General features: G+C 36.0%; 3 protein-coding genes and 1 long non-coding RNA gene across 6 annotated transcripts; 1 reads left to right on the top strand and 3 right to left on the bottom strand.

The window, feature by feature from the left end:
- Nucleotides 1–910: 910 nt before the first annotated feature.
- On the bottom strand, nucleotides 911–1377 carry LOC139429678 (uncharacterized). The gene is made up of 2 exons (XR_011640239.1): nucleotides 1272–1377; nucleotides 911–1216 (listed from the first exon to the last, which is right to left on the bottom strand). It is a non-coding gene; the product is annotated as an uncharacterized lncRNA (long non-coding RNA).
- Nucleotides 1378–2166: 789 nt separating this feature from the next.
- On the top strand, nucleotides 2167–5959 carry LOC139429683 (uncharacterized). Its single transcript, XM_071195616.1, has 2 exons — nucleotides 2167–2722; nucleotides 2787–5959. The coding sequence occupies exons 1-2, from the start codon at nucleotides 2167–2169 to the stop codon at nucleotides 5957–5959; spliced, it is 3729 nt and encodes a 1242-aa protein (XP_071051717.1).
- A 3630-nt stretch (nucleotides 5960–9589) lies between these two features.
- Nucleotides 9590–11429, bottom strand: LOC139429652 (uncharacterized). Of its 3 annotated transcripts, XR_011640207.1 has the most exons (5): nucleotides 11235–11429; nucleotides 11135–11165; nucleotides 11013–11055; nucleotides 9853–10948; nucleotides 9598–9800 (listed from the first exon to the last, which is right to left on the bottom strand). XR_011640207.1 is itself a non-coding variant. In XM_071195606.1 (3 exons), exon 3 carries the CDS (start codon nucleotides 10946–10948, stop codon nucleotides 9968–9970), a length of 981 nt encoding a protein of 326 aa, XP_071051707.1. In that variant the 5' UTR covers nucleotides 11013–11165; nucleotides 11235–11429; the 3' UTR covers nucleotides 9590–9967. The 3 variants fall into 3 exon arrangements, 1 of the variants encoding a protein (XP_071051707.1); XR_011640206.1 differs by having other exon boundaries at nucleotides 11013–11165; XM_071195606.1 differs by having other exon boundaries at nucleotides 9590–10948; nucleotides 11013–11165.
- A 5639-nt stretch (nucleotides 11430–17068) lies between these two features.
- LOC139429651 (uncharacterized) lies at nucleotides 17069–18224 on the bottom strand. Its single transcript, XM_071195605.1, has 2 exons — nucleotides 18120–18224; nucleotides 17069–18054 (listed from the first exon to the last, which is right to left on the bottom strand). Coding segments are annotated over exons 1-2 (900 nt in total). The 5' UTR covers nucleotides 18121–18224; the 3' UTR covers nucleotides 17069–17155.
- Between the last annotated feature and the right edge of the window lie 1557 nt (nucleotides 18225–19781).

The raw sequence follows: 19781 nt of genomic DNA, 5'->3' as shown, positions 1-19781 counted from the left end.
TAAACCCTAATGATTTTAGTTCTAGGTCTTGTGTGTGAGTTCTAGTGATAGTGGAATGCTAGAACTAACACTAGACCGAGGACTAGAAACATTCGGGTTTTAGACGCACGTCTCTCAAGACGGCTAAAGCCGAATGATTCTTGGTCTTGTGTTAATTCTAGTAATAGTGCTAGTGCAATACTAGAACTAACACTAGACCGAGAACTAGAAACATTCGGATTTAGCCGCATGTCTCTCAAGACGACTAATCCCGAATGATTCTAGTTCTAGGTCTTGTGTTAGTTCTAGTGATAGTGAAATGCTAGAACTAACACTAGACTTAGAACTAGAAACATTCGGGTTTAGCCGCACGTCTCTCAAGACGGCTAAACCCGAATGATTCTAGTTCTATGTCTTGTGTTAGTTCCAGTGATAGTGTAATGCTAGAACTAACACTAGACTTAGAACTAGAAACATTTGGGTTTAGCCGCACGTCTCTCAAGACGGCTAAACCCGAATGATTCTAGTTCTAGGTCTTGTGTTAGTTCTAGTGATAGTGCTAGTACAATACTAAAGCTAACACTAGACCTAGAACTAGAAACATTCGGATTTAGCCGCATGTCTCTCAAGACGGCTAAACCCGGATGATTCTAGTTCTAGGTCTACTGTGAGTTCTAGTTTTATTTCAATAAAAATATGCAACATAGTGATATCTCATGTTAACTAGCGCTACCTACCACTGTCACTAGAACTAACATTAGAACTAGAAACATTCAGACATGTTGCATTTTATGTGGGACAAATTTTCTTGTTTAGAGTCTTTTACTTCCAACTTCTAAGTCAGTTAGGCATTAAAAGAGCAAATTTTCCATTATTACAGTTAATTATCTTCTATTGATTGTTGTAGTCTTCCATTAAAAAAAAGCATAAAAACAATTACGTTTGTTTATTTCGCCAATTTAAATTACAATAACACTTATTTATTATGATAATTGTTTACAGTTCATTTCGACTTACTTAAAACACTACATATTATCTAAAATAGCGAAAGTAGAAAAAGAACTTCACCAAAAAGCCCCCTTCTTGGCACCATTTCTTATTTTAATTCAATCACTGTCATCGTCATTTCTTGCCCTATTCAACGGCCTTCTACTTTCATCTTCGGAACCATAAATAACATCTTCGTCGGAATCATTAATCATCGAAAAGGTTGGGTTATCTTTAGTTATAATTGATTCTAAAACGATTTTTTTTAAATCAATCGATTACAAAATGAGATTTTTAATGTTTACCTTGAATGGTTTTAGTATTTGGAGAATAAACATAGGTCATGGCGTAAACGTAGAAATTTAATAAACCGTAAAAAGACATGAATTGAACAGAACTGTTGTAATGGGTGGACAATTGGGAGTAGTATAGATTCGCCGATTCAAGAACCTCCTCCTCGAACCTGCGTTCTAGGAGGAGGTTCTTGAATCGGCAAATTTTTTGGGGGTCAGAGGAGGTTCGATGAGGAGAGGAGGTTCTTGAATCGGCGATTCTTTTGAGGGTCGGAGGAGATTCGATGAAGAGAGGAGGAGGTCAATTAACTTGAGAAGGTTATGTTATTTTGACGAAATTATTAAAAATTTATCTTTATTAAAAATGTATCTTTATTTAGGTTATGTTATTAAAAATTTATCTTTATATGTAACCTGTTTACCTAGATGAAAACAATTACTATGTTTATCCTTCGACGCTTCTCAATGAACTGGTAATGTTTTCGATATATCTCTTAACTTATTGTACACAAAGGTATACGGTTTTGGGACATGTAGGTATACAAATAAGTGAGTCATGATCTACCTGCGGGATATTTTTTAAAATTTATTGAGTAAAGGTATACGGAGCTTTAAAATATGCGAGGAGGTTCTTGAATCGGCAAATTTTTTGGGGGGATACGTTCGAGGAGGAGGTCAATTAACTTAATACTAGTAAGTGAGTCATGATCTACCTGCGAGATATTTTTTTAATTTATTATGCAGAGGTATACGGAGTTATAAATATACATGTATACAAACGCACTCGATGCATCCTCCTCCTCCCCAATAAGTTTCAGGAGCGGTGAGGGTTTATAAACGCCTGCGAAATGTGGTATTGACGTAGTTCTTTCATAACAAGTAGAAGTGTACAACATTAAATTGTAAAATGGTCGTGTGTGAGGATTGTGGAAAAAGTTTTACTCGAGTTGACAATTTAAAAAGACATCAACGATTATCTTGTATTGGCAAGAGAATCAAGCTTGACGCACCGCAAATTCCAAAAGCAGTAAAATGTGAGGCTTGCGATGATTATGTAAATAGACAATGTTACTCTGCACATTTACGAAGCAACGCACACAAGCGTAACGCTTTTGTTATAATCGATGACGGAGTGGAGAGAATAGCTGGAGCATTCGGTGACAAAATTGTCAGTTATCGAATAAGTGAAGAAGGTTTTTTTGTGGATTTGGATGAATTTTCTCATAGAATTCGAGAAAAAATACTAAATCTAATACAAAGCGCAATCGATATTCACCGAAATGTAAAATTAAATATGGAATGTTTTGGTTTGTATTTTTTACAATCAAAGGAAGACTGTGAAATAAAATCATTCAATACGAAAAATAAGGTAGTATCATTAGCGTCGGATCTGTATAAAATATATAAGGAATTTATTGATGAAATTTCATCAAAAATGTCAGAATTCCAGGAACGAGATTCAGGTAAGCGTAATGTGACATAATATACCTATATATTAAAAAATAAATGTTTCAATATTTTATTTAGGATGGACTTTAATGCAAATTCTCTATATGGAGTTAAATTTAAACAAATATAATCCTATCAGAGCATCTAATTACATCGATCTACCATCGCAAATAAAAGCAAAGCGTGCTGTGATAAATATACAAAACGCGGATGATGCATGTTTTGCATGGGCTGTAACATCCGCACTACATGAACCGAACGGTTTACCACAGAGGACATCTTCGTATCCGAATTACCTAGACTGCGGCTTAGACTATTCAAATATTGTTTTTCCAGTTAAATTACGAGATATACCTGTATTTGAAAAGCAGAACAAACTATCTATTAATGTATATGGAATAAATGAGTATTTTAAAGACGGTGTTATGAATTATGACATAATTACAATGTATATATGTCGACAAAAAGAAGAAAGACATATAAATTTATTATTGGTTACAAATGATTCCGGGAATAGTCACTATTGTTGGATAAAAAATCTGTCTCGATTACTATCATCGCAAGCATCGCAGAATGGTCATGAAAAGTATATTTGCGACGGATGCTTGGTATTCTTTACGTCAGAAAATAAACTTATCCGTCATCAAAGTGACGATTGCAGCAAGGTAAGGGCAATTTTACCAACAACAAATTTGAAAATAAATAAATATGGAAATGAAGAAAAGGAAAATATACTACAGTTCGAAAATTTTGAACGACAATTAAAAATACCGTTCGTGGTGTATGCAGATTTTGAAGCATTACAGAAACCGATCGCCGATGCGGAAGCAACAGAACTTAACGATGATAATTCATACTCCGTCAAATGTTTCAAACACGAACCTTATGCATTTGCATATTATATAAAATGTTCATATGACGAATCATTGTCGAAGTTTGAAATATATCGCGGATGTAATGCTGCTCAAATTTTCATGAGCAAGTTGGAACATGACGTTCTGAATATATACAAAAATTATTTAAGCCAACCAAAAGAAATGCTCCCATTACCACCTATTGATAGATTAATACACGAGATGCAGGATATCTGTCACATTTGTTCGCACAAAATAAAAGAAGGTAATAAAGTGTGCGATCATGATCACCTAACTGGGTTGTATAGAGGACCCGCACATGCTGTATGTAACATCAATTATCAATTACCAAAGTTCATACCGATATTCTTTCACAATCTTTCGAACTACGATTGTCATATGTTTGTGAAAGATATGGCATTAAAAGAAGAAGACGTGGACGTTATAGCACAGAATAAAGAAAAGTATATATCATTTTCGAAAAAAATTATCGTAGGAGAAAACATTGACAGCAAGGGAAAGCTAAGGCGGGTTCATATGAAATTGAGATTTGTGGATTCATTTAGGTTTATGGCTTTATCGCTAGAGAAGTTGGGTTCATTTTTGGAAGACAACCAATGCGTTCAAATCAGAAAATATTTTAGGAACGAAGAACAGTTTCGACTTATACGTCAGAAAGGAGTTTTTCCGTATTCCTTTGTGGATTCATTCGAAAAGCTGAATCTTACCGCTCTGCCAGATCGAAGTAGTTTTTACAATACTTTATGCGACGATAGTATAACCGAAGAAAATTATTGTCGTGCACAAACGGTGTGGAACTTATTTAACTGTCGCACTTTAGGCGAATATAGCGACATTTATTTAACGTCTGACGTTTTACTTTTGGCGGACGTATTTGAGAATTTCCGAACCATCTCGATGAAGTATTACTCTTTAGATCCATGTCATTACTTCACAGCGCCGGGCTTCGGTTGGGATGCATTATTACGAATGACAGGGGTAAAATTAGAATTATTAACGGACATAGACATGTTACACTTCTTTAAAAATGGTATTCGCGGTGGATTAAGTATGTGCACTAAACGCAGTGCGAAGGCTAACAATAAATTAATGATGGAATTTGATGAAACCAAAGACCCATCTTATATTTTGTATCTCGACGCTACGAATTTGTATGGACACGCAATGAGACGAAAATTACCGACGGGGGGATTTCGATGGCTATCAGATGAAGAGATTCAAAAGTTAGATATTTACAATACGGAAGACGATTCCGAAAAGGGTTACGTGTTCGAGGTAGATTTAGAGTATCCGGAAGCAATACATGATGAACACAACGATTTGCCATTTTGTCCAGAACGGATTGTACCCCCAGGTTCAAAAAATGCAAAGTTAATAGCAAATTTGGAAAATAAAACAAAATACATCATTCATTACGTGAATCTAAAGCAGTGTATCAAGTTCGGATTGAAACTAACGAAGATTTACAGAGTATTAGAATTTAAACAATCCAACTGGATGCGGAGCTACATCGATTTCAATTCCGATAAACGTGCGAAAGCTAAGAATGAATTTGAAAAAAATCATTACAAAGCAATGAATAACATCGTATACGGTAAGACAATGGAAAATGTGGAAAAGCGAGTGGATATAAGACTAGTTACCCACTGGGAATGTCGTCATAAGAAACCGGGCGTGGAAGCCCTAATAGCTAAACCAAATTTTAAATCTTCGAAAATATTTTGCGATAATTTGATAGCCGTTCAATTGAACGTCGCGGAAGTTCGTTATTGCAAACCGCTGTATGTAGGTTTCAGTATATTAGAGCTTTCGAAAACCGTAATGTACAGCTTCTTCTATGATTACTTAAAAGTTAAATATGGAAATAACATAACACTTTTATACACCGATACTGATTCCCTAATCCTAGAAATTACTACTCCCAATGTATATGAGGATATAAAAGAAAATATTGAATTTTTTGACACGTCCAATTATCCGTTAGAGAATATACACAATATACCTCGCGGTCGATCTGTGTTGGGAAGAATGAAAGATGAATATCCAAACAGGTGCATAACGTCATTTGTTGGAACAGGAGCTAAGGCGTACTGCATCACCTTGTTGAATGATAATGTAAAAAAGGCTAAAGGAGTAAAGAAATATGTTATAGATAAACATTTAAGCGTGACCGATTATAAACGTGTGGTTGAATGTGGCGGATCGGTTCATAAAAAAATGTACATTTTTAAGTCAGAATTTCATACTATGTATACCGAATTAAAGAATAAAATTGCTCTTTCATCGTGCGATGATAAACGATACATATTGCCGAACGGATGTAATACTTTGGCGTGGGGTCATTGGTTGATAAAAAGATTGAATGCGAATAAATGAATTTAATTTAAAAAAATTGTAAAGAATAATAATGTATTTGTAATGTTCGATTGTTAATAAAGTCTTGTAAACTTTTAAATATAGGTCTTTATACGTTTTAAAGAACGTTAGTTTTTGAGATCCAAGAATTATGAGACGGACCTAATCCTAACCATTTCACAAACACTTGATTTCCTTTTCGCCGTAGCACTTTTTCCACCAAGTAGACGTCAGGATATTTAACTTTTTGTAATTCCTCTCGATAAAAACCACCCATAATTTTTTCATTGGATGCATCTTTGAGCAGATATGTTGTTGGGAAAGTATTACGAACAGAATGTATTGTAAACACTTCGTTAGACCAATTGGGAGTATAGTTTTTGGTGAAGGCGTGTCGATGCTTGCTCACTCTGACGTGATCACCGACATTAAATTTTTTGGTATAAGGATCGGCAATTTTTATGTAATTATATACAGTTTTTAACAGTGTCGATGCGTTTCTGTTATTTACCTCGCTAGGTTTCATTCCTATCGTCCTGTGAACTTGGTTGTTATAATCCAGAATTAATTTGGGAAGCAATTCCAACCAACGATAGTTACCTTGCATACTAAATTCTTTCCACATTTTTTCTTTTATTGTTCTATTAAACCGTTCAACAATAGAACTCTTTAAATTGGAAAATGAACTGTAGTGATTGATGTGATATCGTGACATGAGCTTTTTAAAATCCTCATTGTAAAATTCTTTTCCGTTATCCGTTTGCAGATTCTTCGGTATGTTTTTCCGCTTTTCCGATAGAATTGTTTCCATAGCTCGCGTAACTTCTTTGCCAGTTTTGTTTTTTAGTGGTACAGCCCATCCATACTTTGAGAAAGCATTAATAACTGTTAGAATATATTTAAAATTACCATTTGCTTTTGAATAAGGTATCATCTCCACTAAATCAGCTTGAAATAAGTCCGTTAAACCTTTTATAATAACACGTCTGCGTTTATACTTTTTCCTCGCGGACGCGTGCAACTCGTTTACGACGGACCTTTTAATATCGCTCATTTTCTGGATATTTCAATGAGCAGTTCTACCATAAATGGTTTCTTGAGTAAAGTGGTCTTCGTTGTGGGTTTGCAAACTATTTTATCTCCAAAGAAGAGAACATTTAACTTTTTATTTGGATCGAAGATACTCCCGTTAATAATCATTTCAACGTCTCCTTCAAATCGGTATTTCACTATTTCACCAATATATAAAAAGTTTATATATTTACTTACGTAACCTAAATTTTGAATAATGTAATAATTATCCGTTGTATCCGTAGTTCCATCTCCGCTAAACGTAAGTATTGTTGGTTGTTTGAAATATCGTTGTAAGTTTTCACGTTTATTAAAATGAGCAGCAATGTTGTGTCCGTGTACGTGTTTACCAAACTTATCGATCGTCATACTAGACGAATGTTTTCCGAACTTGCTTAAACTCATCTGCTCTAGTTCACAAACGTCGGTGTTTTAAAACAAAAAATGTGAGAGTCGTATATTTATGATAATATTTTAACGTATAATCTCGGCCTCTGTTAGCTCCGATATTATTGATGATATTTCATTGACATGTGCAGAATGACCTGCAGTTTGCGAGGCCATCAACAAACGCAGTCTGTCGACAAGTTCGTTGGGATCGTCCCAATACTCGTATTCGATAAGAGCCCCAGGAACGACTTGTTTTTGTAATGCACCACCGACTTTTTTCTTCGGATTCGGCCAGTATTTAGCCCAATGCACCTTGGGTTTGTTACCTTCAACGATAGGCTTGATAATATTCTGAAATTTCCCACTGTCGTCCTCAGTAGTCATACCTGCCTCTGGAATGTAATTAATGTACGGAGCATTTGAACGTAGTAAGATATCTTTGTAGTTGCGCATGTCCTGAATTGTAAATTTGCCCGGTTCGTTTTTAAATAGTAAATCATATAAACCAACGGTTCCCGTATATTTGAAGTTTCCAACGTGAATATCCTGATCCTCAAAGTGAACAGGACTGACTCCAATGTAGAAACCTTCGGGAGTTTCGCGAACACCGTATAAACGATCATAATCATCTTTTAAATCAGTTGTTAAACCAACAATATACGTTCTGGGCAAAGGATGAAACTGACTCAAAGCGGCTTGTACCTCTGGAGACTCCAATCTTTCTTCTATTTCATCTTTAAGTCGTTCTATTCGATTATGTGCGTCCGAAATAAGAGCTCCGGTATCCTCGCTAGAATCGAGGAGTTCTTCTTCTTCGCCCGGCGGAACTTCATATACTTCTTCTTCTGCATGAGCTAATGGACCAAGAGGAGAAGACGTGGGAGAAGATACCAACCTTTTTTCAGGAGTCGATGTAGCAAATTTTCGTCGTTGTTCTTTTAATGGAACTTTCGGTTTTCGAATAAAATATTCGGTCTCGGTTTTAGCTGGTACGTCAGAAATATCCGGCGAGTAGCGTTGTATCTTAGATATCAATTTTTCTTCTTTTGGAGATAAACTTCGTTTTGGAATGGATAGTAAAGGCGCAGTGTCAAGTTTTGCGACAATATCCTGTAAGGGTCTTGCGATGGGTGCATATGCGGTTTCCGACCGAATCCTTGACTCCTCTAAGTCTTCTTTTAAAGAACGAATTTTGTCTCTCACGACTTCTCGTGCCGCGATAAGTTCTGCAGCTATCGTCTTGTTCATTGTATGATGTATGTGAAGTTACTACGAACTGTACAGCTGAAGTCGTTAGTTTTAAACTTCAATGAATTTATCAAAACCCTTACGGTAACGTCCCTTAGATACACTACAATCTAAATCAATAACTAGGATGCCGTGTCTATTCTCCCAACAAGCATCGCTAATTTCCTTTAGCCGATGAAACTCCATATCGCTCATTATGTGATCTTCAAATACGTGTTTTAAATTTGTTAAGTCTTGTTTAAATAACACCAAAAAGTTACAATTATCGCGAACTAATTGTTTTGGAATTGCACTATAACTTTGACAAATTAGAAAACAATCAATGTTTTTATGTCGACCATACGAAAAAAATTCCTTAATGACATTTTGACCTGTACAGGAAACATCGTCAAATACGACTACCGAATATTCTTTCGCATCTTCCGGTCGAATGAACTCGTCTATATTAGAAAATTCATAGTAACCGCAATCTTTTATAGGTTCAATTAAACGTCTTAAAAAATCGTACTTATTTTGGTATAACGAATTGGAGCATAAGTATAAGTTTAGGAAGCGGAGGCCATTACGTGCAAGTAAAAGCGATAACATAGCATTTGTTTTTCCGACACCAGAGGGTCCTACAATTAAACCTCGCTTACATTTTCCACCAAATAAATTGCTGTGTCTTGTAAAGTGTTCTTCGACCGAACCATTACTAAAATTTACTATAGGCAGTGTTAGAAGTTGCGGTAGACATTTTAATTTCTCGTCGATCATGATTCTCGTACTAAATGAATTATAACATTAACAGGATAAGACTGAATGAAAATATAGCAAAAGTAACTTTATATAGATATATTGAGTATATTGGAAGTATAAAATAATAATTAACTTAATAATTAACTTAATAATTAACTTAATAATTAACTTAATAATTAACTTAATATTAACTTAATAAATAAAAGAAGAGAAGGAGTAGTTACCACTCCTCCTCCTCCTCTTCTTGATATCTTTGGTAAGGAGGTGGTGGTGCTGCTGGTGCCGGAGTAGTTGCCGGAGTCGTTGCCGGAGTCGGTGCCGGAGTCGGTGAACTTACACATGTGCAACGGTTAATGTGCATGTTTTGCACATGCACTTCACCCCTCACCACAGCCGATTCTGACACACTCTGCAGCTGAGAAGATAAAATTAATGACATGGAAAAAAGTATTATAAGTATAACGTACCAACTTAAATATAGCATCTAATTTTACCTCCAACGAGGCAACTTTCTGCTCCACTTCACATAGTCTTAGCATATGATTAACTCTCATATTATCCATATTATTAGTCATCTTTAAGCTAGGAAGGGAAGTTTACGCTATTAGTAGTGAAACTAGATAAAATACATTCAGCCTTTTTAATTTCACAGGTTAATGATGCTATGGTGATGTCGAGCGATACTGTTAAAGGGTTGTTACAGCTCGATGCCAGCCCTTCTCTAAACTGTGAAAGTTCTCTCAAAGAGGTCTGCAATTGAAGAACCTTTGCATGAAGGTCTTTATAAAAATTTTGATACAAATTATTAATTTCGGCCAAAATCTCCCCTTTGGTTGTTTCTACTGCTGTACACATTGCGTTTGAAAAAAGGCTGGCAGACACATCGGAAATATCTGAAGTAGCAGGAATATTAGCAGGAATATTGTCAACCCTTAAGATGTGTACTTTCGGGCTTAACGAAGGAATTTCGGTGTTAGGGATATTTGAGTTAGTAACGGGAGCCAATGAAGCTTTAGAAGAAGAAAAAGAAGCCTTAGTAGCTTTAAGATACTTCCGGTTACTACAGTGTTGTGATACCGCCATTAAAGCAAGAGAGTCGTCGGATTTATCGGACTCGTTCTCGGTAACCACTTTCGACTGTGTCATTTCAACCTTCGACGGGGTCGCTTGTTCAACTGACACATACTTGCGTTGGCTACGTCGCGAACGAGCACGTGCCTCCCTTCTTTCCTCTCTATACTTTTCTGACGGTACCCACACACCTGCAGCCTTCTTCCAATGTTCACGGTTCCCCGAATTCCGACGAAGTGAAAGGCGTTTCACATTTTTATCGTCGACATTCGCGGAACCTGCGACGTTCAGAAGCGACGGATCTTGCTGCGCATTAGATTCTACGTTAGGATCCATCGGCTGCTCATTAGGTTGCACGTTTGGATCCAGCGCCTTCTCAACAGTCGATATGTTCAACAGGTTTATGTCAAAACTGTTTAACAGGAATGACTCCTGGCTGCTGGCGAAACCGGGAGCAGTTAAATCAATTTGACTAAAACCGTCTTGAGACATCTTGATAAAAAAAAGATTCATACATTAATTTATTTTATTTTAATAAAAAATCATGTATACTTACATCGCTTGATGAAAAGAACGTTAAAATCTAATTGCAGTGGGTGCTGAATGATAGGATGTGAATGATAAAAAATTATTGTAGATATTATGATACAAACGTTCGAATAATAAAGTTATGCTTACCAACAAAAATTAAGATTTAAAATAGAAGGAGCTATAGGAATGAAAAAAAAAACAGATTAGCAACAATATATGCAAAGGAAAAGAAGGCTATAAGGCTTACCAGAAAAAAGTCGCCGAGATAACGAAGTTATCAAAACTGATCGAACTGATCAAACACAAAATGGAAGTGATCAGTAGTAAGGTCCTGTAGGAATTGAAAAAATAAAAATAACAATTTAACATAACAAACAAATAAACAAGTTGTACTCACAAAAACAAAGTAGAAAGAACTGTTATGATGAAACAAAACAAGAATATTTTACATATTATATAAGCAAAGTAAAAAAGGTTACTTACCAAATAAAACACAGCAAAAAAAGAGAAAGCTGAATGAGCAAGGATGTCTAGGAGTGGAAAAATCAATTTTAAATATTATATAAACATACAAAACAAATATAGTTTTACTCACCAAAAAAGAGAAAGTTGTAGAAAGAGCTGTAGTGATGGAGAGAAAATGAACGTTATATAAACATGATAATAAAGAAGGTTGTACTTACCAAAAAACTGAAGAACACAAACACTTAAGTGACTTTCAAAGGCTGGGAGGTGCCTTCTTATACTAGAGTAATGAAGGGGGGCGTGGGGTGGGGCGTGACAAGGGGGAGGAGTGGGGAATGGGCGGAGTTAGAGTGGGGGTACTTTTTTTCTGGCTCTACTTTCCTGGCAACCGGGGGGGGGGGGGAATTTTAGATTTCCCCCACTCCCATCCCCACTCTTCCATCTCCACTTTGGGAGGAGCCTGAGGAGGAGCATGGGAGGAGCATAGGAGGAGCTTCAATAAACAATCCTTTTCCCTTTTTCTTTTCTTTTTTTTTTTTTTTTCTTCCTTTTTTCTTCCTTTTTTCCCCTTTCTTTCTTCCTTTTTTTCTTCCAATTTAATACTTTTTCAATGTACAACCCAAGTCATACCAACCCAACCCAATGTATACATACCATGTATTCATTTAGATTAACTATTTTTTTCTTTTAAATTAAAACAACTTTTTACACTTTTTACAATCTTTTATTATTATTAATTTACAATCTATAACTGACAATGTTTATATACTAAACCATACATAAAGAACAATCCTTTCTTGCCGATGGTGGACCATCAATATGCGTTTCCCAATGAGGCAAATTATAATGTTCAAAACAGGGCAGCTTGCTTTGTAATCGCTCATCGTTTCTATACTTCAACGGTAATTTAAACCAAACCGCCGCCAAATCTAATGGCTTTACTTTATTGATATAATAATCGATTGGTAAATAACATAATTCGTAGTTTTTAATATTCGCAAAAGATAAATCAGATTCGTATCTTTCCATAATATCCCACACTTTATTAATTATAAAAGTTGAAAGTCCCAATCTGGTAACTAACCGCCAAAGACGTTCCATCTTGAACTGCTCTACCGCTACTACCCGTCTGCCTTTCTCAATTCGTTTACATATAGTTATAGATGTCTGAATACGTATGAAAATAAATAAAAAACATTCGATAAGGAGCACATACTTGGTCTCTTTTTATGATAGGGACACATCGGCGCACCAACCTCCAATTTGCATTCATTTTCCGGCAATTCTTTTACCGGTATTGTTAAAATTCTTCTTAAAAATGTAGCTTTCTCACGTCCTTTTACGTACGCTACTTTTGTCGAACGACACAAATAATAAACGATCTCATCGAAACGAGACGCAGGAACAAACCCGTCGTTCCAATCAATACAATGATGATGACTCATTAACCAATTCGCCGTATTGCGAAATTTGGTAGATAGTGAAGAAAAGCTTCGACTAGGTTGAAACACGTAATGACTTATACAATGATTACTGTCGTAAGAAGCCAGTTCCTTTGGGATAAATTCTTCATCGTTTATCGTGAAACCTTGAATGTCCAAAATAATAAAATCCCTTTGAAAAACCATAATATCCATAATATACCACTATATGCAAACGTTTCCTTCGATGTTTAGAGATACACTAAATGACGTTGCTTCAACAGTACCACTATATTAATTGCTTAACCATTTTCGTAAGAGGCGAATACACAAATGCTCTGTCATGCAGAATTAATGCGTAAGCTGTCGTACCTTCCGGAATTGGATTTTTCGTTGAATACTCGATTTTTATTTCTACTCCGCTTTTATGTATTGCTTCCTGTTGATACGTGCAATCGATTCCAATTAACGGCGCGTAAGTTTTAAATTCTTCCGGTGAAAACAAAGGTTCGCTTTCTTGATAGTAGTATGCTTGCTGAAATCTTGAATACATATCATACAAAATCGCATAGTGATTGTTATCAAAATCCACATTCAAATTATCGTACGGAAAACGTTCTCCATTCAAGAAAACCGTTACGTTCGTTAAGTTTATATTATCAAATAATGCCATGTTTCCTTTAAATATACCCTTTCGATTTGTTTGAAATCCGATGATTATAAATCTAGGCGTTTCCAATTGTGGAGCAGTTTTGACGGCCCAAGATTGCTTCGTAGTTTGAGGTAATTGAGGGTACTCGTGTATTTCCCACGATCGAAAAGGAACGTGAATGTCTACGTTTCTTTCTGATAGTTTTGTTAATGCCAACTGTTCGCGTAATCCCACCGCCACGTGAGGAACTCTCCATATAATTTTATTAATGATCAATTTCAATTTTTCGTCGTTCGGAGCGGCTGCTGGTTGAAAGATGACGTCCGTATCATCGTGTCCGCGAATTAGCACAAGTTCCTGTCGAACGTTCATCATGATCTTTCTGAAATCTTCTGCGAATCCTAGCAACGTTTTTAGCGGAACGCTAAGACCGAAATTTCCATTTTTATCTAAAGCCTTTGAAACACCCGCTATATCATCTTTCCAAGGTTTTATGTGCCAACCGGCGTTCTCTAATTTCACCACCTCGTTCTGCGTAGATGAGAAATAACCCTTCATGCATGAGCTTATACCGACGTTCCGCACACCATCAACATGTACTCCGTTAATAAGATATCGAATATCGCTAAACATAAATGCAACGGGATTGTTAACCAATTGCCCCGTTGCGCTGGCATCTTTTGTTATACTTCCGTCCGCGGCTAACTTACGAACGCTACCCTCGACGTATAGATAACTCTCGCTCGGTAATGTATAATTATCTATTTCCGGAATTGAAATTCTAATTTCGTCATTGTTATCGAACGTGGTCGATCCAAACGGTTGATGCGAATGGAATTCATAACTTACGATAGAGTGATCTGTTTTTATCTTATCCGTTACTTTTAAAATGTCCATTACTTTAACACTTCGTATCCTAACTGAACTAAATACCTTCGATTGACTGGTGATAATCGATGAATGGATCGTCTTCTACTGCCGCTACGTTGACTGATGACGCGCGCTTTATAGTTTTCTCCATTAAACAATTTTCTCGCTCTGTCTCTTCTTGACCACCGCATTCTTTTGTTTTGATATAACACTGTCATAACGTTAGTCAAATTTAAATAATTCAATTTATCGATCTCAGGTGAACTCTCACTGTTATTTCTTCTTCTCTGAAGTCTACCAAGTTTCCGTCCTGATCAAGTATACGTACTGTTAAGCTACTAATCACGTTCGTTAAAACCGGTAAATAAATAGGTAGTTGTGGTGATTCGATTATTTTAAAACCTGCCGGAACGTTTGGGAAAAAATGATATAAAACGTGCACGGGAACTCCGTTATTATACGATCCCGTCACTAAATTACAATAAATTTGTAAGGCGTTCGTTTTATTTATGTTTACTACGAAATCGGATTCCACTTCCGTATCTCTAGGTAATATTTGAGGCTTGAAGCCAAGTAACGGCCCTATAGAATTATCGCATGCAAAATTAATTCGACGGGTACTTTTTATTAAAGAATGTTGTGTGTTATTATTCCCCTTAATCCTTATTACGACACTTTTAGCGTGTCTTTTGTCTAGCTGTTCATTCACGAAGTCGGCAATATCATCAATATCGTACGTTCCAACAGGTACTATTATATTGTTTTTAAAATGTCCTGTCTTATCTTCGTATTGGATTACGTTGTTGTTTTTATTAACGTTTGCTAAACTATTAAACGTTTCGAAATTCAAAAGAGCCAACTCGTAACTACCAAATTCGTTCAAATAGATCGGAGGATTAAAATTACAAGTCAATTCAGATGACTTTCCAGTCAACGTAAATGTATATGTCGTGTGTATTGCTTCTTTCTCCATTACTTCTGAACGTCTAAACGTCTCTAGACTCTAATAGGTTCTTTTATTACTTAGAAACTTCAGACACAACTGTCCGCAATTTTGATCTATTTCTCTTTGATATCGACAGTAATTATACTTTACTTGACCACCCCTACCGTCTGACAGCAAATATTGTTCAATTTCTAATGGCGGTCTTAAATCACCGTAACTGTCGAAATAGTATATGTCCTTGTCGTCTTTCTTATAGGCGACCCAATGAGTCCCTCGTCCTTTCAAGTTATCCAAGTTAACAATACCTCTTTCCTTCTTTTTAATCTTACTCGGGAGATTGTCTCTCATAAATATACCCCGAAAATGTGGAATTTTTAGTACTTTCGCAAACTTTTCCAACTCGACGTTAGTTAACGCACGACGAGGTATTCGAACTAGTTTTTTGAACTAGTGGTTATACCGCAACCTTTCTTATAGGGCTTATTGAAGTAACCTGTGCCGCCAACATTATTCCCCTTTCCTTCAATAAACAAACCGCAACCTTTCTTATATGGTTTTATATAAAATCCGCTACCTACGGCCTTTGCTTCCATAGCCTTGTTATGTCTTCGTTCTTCATCTAATTGCTCTCTAGCTGTTTTCGCGTTGTTTATAGTTCTTGCAATAGCGGCAGCACCACCGCCGATACTACCTAGGGCACCTAAAGCTGCGAACAGGGGAATTAAAGGTAAAAATCCTCCCGTTTTCGGAATTCGAATAACTCGACCTCTAGGTTCGGAAATTCTTTTTCTTATCTTTTTCAAAGCTCCGTACGCCGCTTTAACGTTTGTCAACAAATTCTTAGCACCTGATCTCGATATTGCGTTGCGAGCGAATCGAAGTGCATCTACAAAAGATATAGCTCCACCACGCTTTACACGCGTTCGGACTTTTTTTAAAGGTCGTCGACCCGTACGATTTCTTTTTCTACCTACGCCCATACCGACCGCTACTTTTGCTTTCATTAAGGCGGCAACTGCGGACGATGCCACTTTTTCTCCAAGAGTAGACTCTTTATTTCGTATTCGTTCTTTCGCTGCTTTATATAATGCTCTGTCTGCGTCGTGTCTAAATTTTAAATTTGAACTGACCGTATATGCTATATCGTGTTTCTTACACGCTTCGTCTAATGGATTCACGCCTCGATCTCCTCTCGATAATCTCTTTTCCAACTTGGTACCCGGTCCACAAAAATTATATCCTGGCAAATGAAGTTCTATCGGAAGTTTATCTATCAACTTGTTAAAAAATAAAAATCCTCGACCAATTCGTTTGCCTGTCAAACGATAACTGTTACGATTAGGTTCTAACAAATTCATTTTATAATTTCACTCCTTCTTCCTTTTCTTCACAGTTAAAAACTAGAAATGAAGCTCTGCTGTTGTGCTTTAAGCTTTTATTCCTTTTAAATATTTTACAAAAACAATTTTGCTCTTAATTTATACTTAAATCTATTAATATTATTATTATTATTATTCAGCTACACTTAAATCTACTAATATCCTAAAAATTAATTGTTACTCAGTTAAAAACATTTCGATTACTCTACAATGCTAAAACGTTCTTGATATATATTTAATCTATAATCTACATCTAAATATTTTTCTAATAACTTATTTACGTTTCTTATCCTAGTCTTAAATCTAATTCCGTCCAACATCTTTTCTTCCCAGTCACTTATCCTTGATTGTCTGTAAGCAAACGTCCAAGTGTGCATTCGGTACACTCTATTTTTCGATTCGCAAAACGTCACTTTTTTTTCCATTTTATTCACTTCACATCTTCATTAATGCGTGCAAATCTAAATCCAGTAATATCTTATCCATACCGTATACGAGCAGTTCTTTAGTTACGCACAAATGTTCACTTGGTGCACCGTTTGAAGCAACCAATATATTCGATTTTATATCACCTTGCATTGTTGATACCACATCGATCACGCTATCGTAATAATTTTTATATTCCATACACTTTAATACTTCTACCCTACTCGAAACTAAATCGCTAAGTTTCCACAATTCGTGTAACGAGTCGTAAGCCAGGTAAAATATTTCTGACCCCCTTTCCATTTTCAACACTTTTCGTACATTTTCTATCCATTGGCTGCTGCAGGTCACGCCGCTTACAACGAAATGTGGTGGTGTCGATAAATCACCAACAAAACTATTCATAATCAATTGTCTGCTATTAATCACATTTTTCCATTCGTCTTCGGTAAAAGTTATGCATTGTCCTTTTCCCATTAATCTTATAACCGGATCAAAATGTAGATTGGCAGACATGCCAACCGATATCCATTTCGTTCGACTTTTATTTAAATAATATGTACTCTCGGAGAATAATGGCGCTTGATTACCTTTTTGGAGATTATTTTTCACTGCTTCATTTAATACTACGTTACTTGTGAAAGGTAACTTTCCACAATTTTCTACATAATGTTGTTGATTGCTAGGAAATACGTACTCCGCTAAGTCGGAAGCCAACAAATTAATTCCATCGAATACCACATCCTTTTTTCTTTGATTATCACTTCCTAGCGACACATTTGTTGCAGTTGTCTCATTACAATTACCCTCCATTTTGATGTTTCGGGCAGGTTTTTTATTTTCACCCTTTTCAAATGAATTTACAGCAGCTCTCTTAGTTGGACATTTGGGGTTCGGTCTGGTTGCCACTAAACATCAATATTATTGTTTACATTAGTACATTATTTACTTGTATTACATTTGAATTACTTACTCGTTACGTTAAAAATCCTCTGTACTAAATGCACCAAAAATCTACACGATATTTTTAATATGTACTAAATACACAAAAACCTTACTCTGAAGCACAACACTCTGCGGTACAACTTCGACCAACGTTTGTATTTATAGCAATACATAAGGTTGCTGGTGGGGGGAGTAATATTTCACATCATTACCGAATATATCTATTATACATGTTCTAACATGTCATTATATCGTGAGACGTCAGACAAAACGCATGACAAATTTATTAAGAAGCTCTTAAAAAATATCTCGCAGGTGGATCATGACTCATCTACTACTAACAAGTTAGTTGACCTCCTCCTCAAACCTGTCCTCCCAAAAAATTTGCCGATTCAAGAACCTCCTCGCATATTCTTAAATACCCGTACACCTTTACATAATAAAATAAAAAATATCTCGCAGGTAAGTTATGACTCACTTATTTGTATACCTACATATCTCAAAACCGTATACCTTTGTGTATAATAATAAATTAAGAGATATATCGAAAACATTAACAGTTCATTGAGAAGCGTCGAAGGATAAACATAGTAATTGTTTTCATCTAGGTAAACAGGTTACATATAAAGATAAATTTTTAATAACATAACCTAAATAAAGATACATTTTTAATAAAGATAAATTTTTAATAATTTCGTCAAAATAACATGACCTTCTCAAGTTAATTGACCTCCTCCTCTCTTCATCGAATCTCCTCCGACCCTCAAAAGAATCGCCGATTCAAGAACCTCCTCTCCTCATCGAACCTCCTCTGACCCCCAAAAAATTTGCCGATTCAAGAACCTCCTCCTAGAACGCAGGTTCGAGGAGGAGGTTCTTGAATCGGCGAATCTATACTACTGTTCCCGTCAGTGGTCGATGCCTACAGCCGTTATTTTATCGATCTTCGTTGGCGCCGTCTGATGGTGTTTTTTCTTCGCTCGTCTTGCCGAACTTGCGTACGACCCGCCTTCTTCACAAAGTTTACAGAATTTTCTTCGTCGCTTTTCTTCACCAAACTTTGCTTTTTTCGCAGAATTTTCCTCGTCGCTTTTCCTCACGAAACTGCTGGTTTTCTTTTATTTTAAATTATCGCGGACGAGCCTCCATATTGTATAGGGTTCACGTTTTATTTAATTTATTTCTAGGTGTGTTTTTATTAAACTTTCACTTCATAATAAAATAATGTTTATTTTAATTATTTCTAGGGGTACACTTTAAAACTTATAATTTGAAATAAAAGAATATTAATACGATCGGAACATTTTACAAATACGACTGTTGCTCTTCGGGATCTCAGAGGCAACTGTTCGACGGTTCGATCTTCTTATCCGTTAGCGCTTTCAAGGGGGAATCCCACATATATTTCATTTTAATGTTCTTCTTCAGTGATCTGATGCTTGGTAGATTTGGCTGATGATGACATGTGAACATGTCGAAACCATGTAAATAAAATATAATAAATATATTATTTAGAGAAGAAGAGGCCTTTTTAGTCTTTATTATTAACTTATACAATATGTTTACTCGACGGACCTTGGTAATGCCCCTAGTGCGACGTCACATTACTGGACACAGTACAGTTGCTCGGATATGGTCTTTATAATCCGAAGAAGGTATTCAGAGGCGCCGTCCTGCTGGAAGTTGATGC

Source organism: Onthophagus taurus, chromosome 4, assembly GCF_036711975.1.
Source record: "Onthophagus taurus isolate NC chromosome 4, IU_Otau_3.0, whole genome shotgun sequence".
NCBI lineage: Eukaryota > Metazoa > Arthropoda > Insecta > Coleoptera > Scarabaeidae > Onthophagus > Onthophagus taurus.
This window is presented reverse-complemented; position numbering and strand designations above follow the sequence as displayed.

Excerpts from the sequence above, each read along its gene's own strand:
- LOC139429652 (XM_071195606.1), bottom strand. The coding sequence starts at position 10,948 with ATGTCTCAAGACGGTTTTAGTCAAATTGATTTAACTGCTCCCGGTTTC.
- LOC139429683 (XM_071195616.1), top strand. The coding sequence starts at position 2,167 with ATGGTCGTGTGTGAGGATTGTGGAAAAAGTTTTACTCGAGTTGACAAT. Across the intron at positions 2,723-2,786 it reads ATTCCAGGAACGAGATTCAG|GATGGACTTTAATGCAAATT; the intron begins GTAAGCGTAATG and ends TATTTTATTTAG.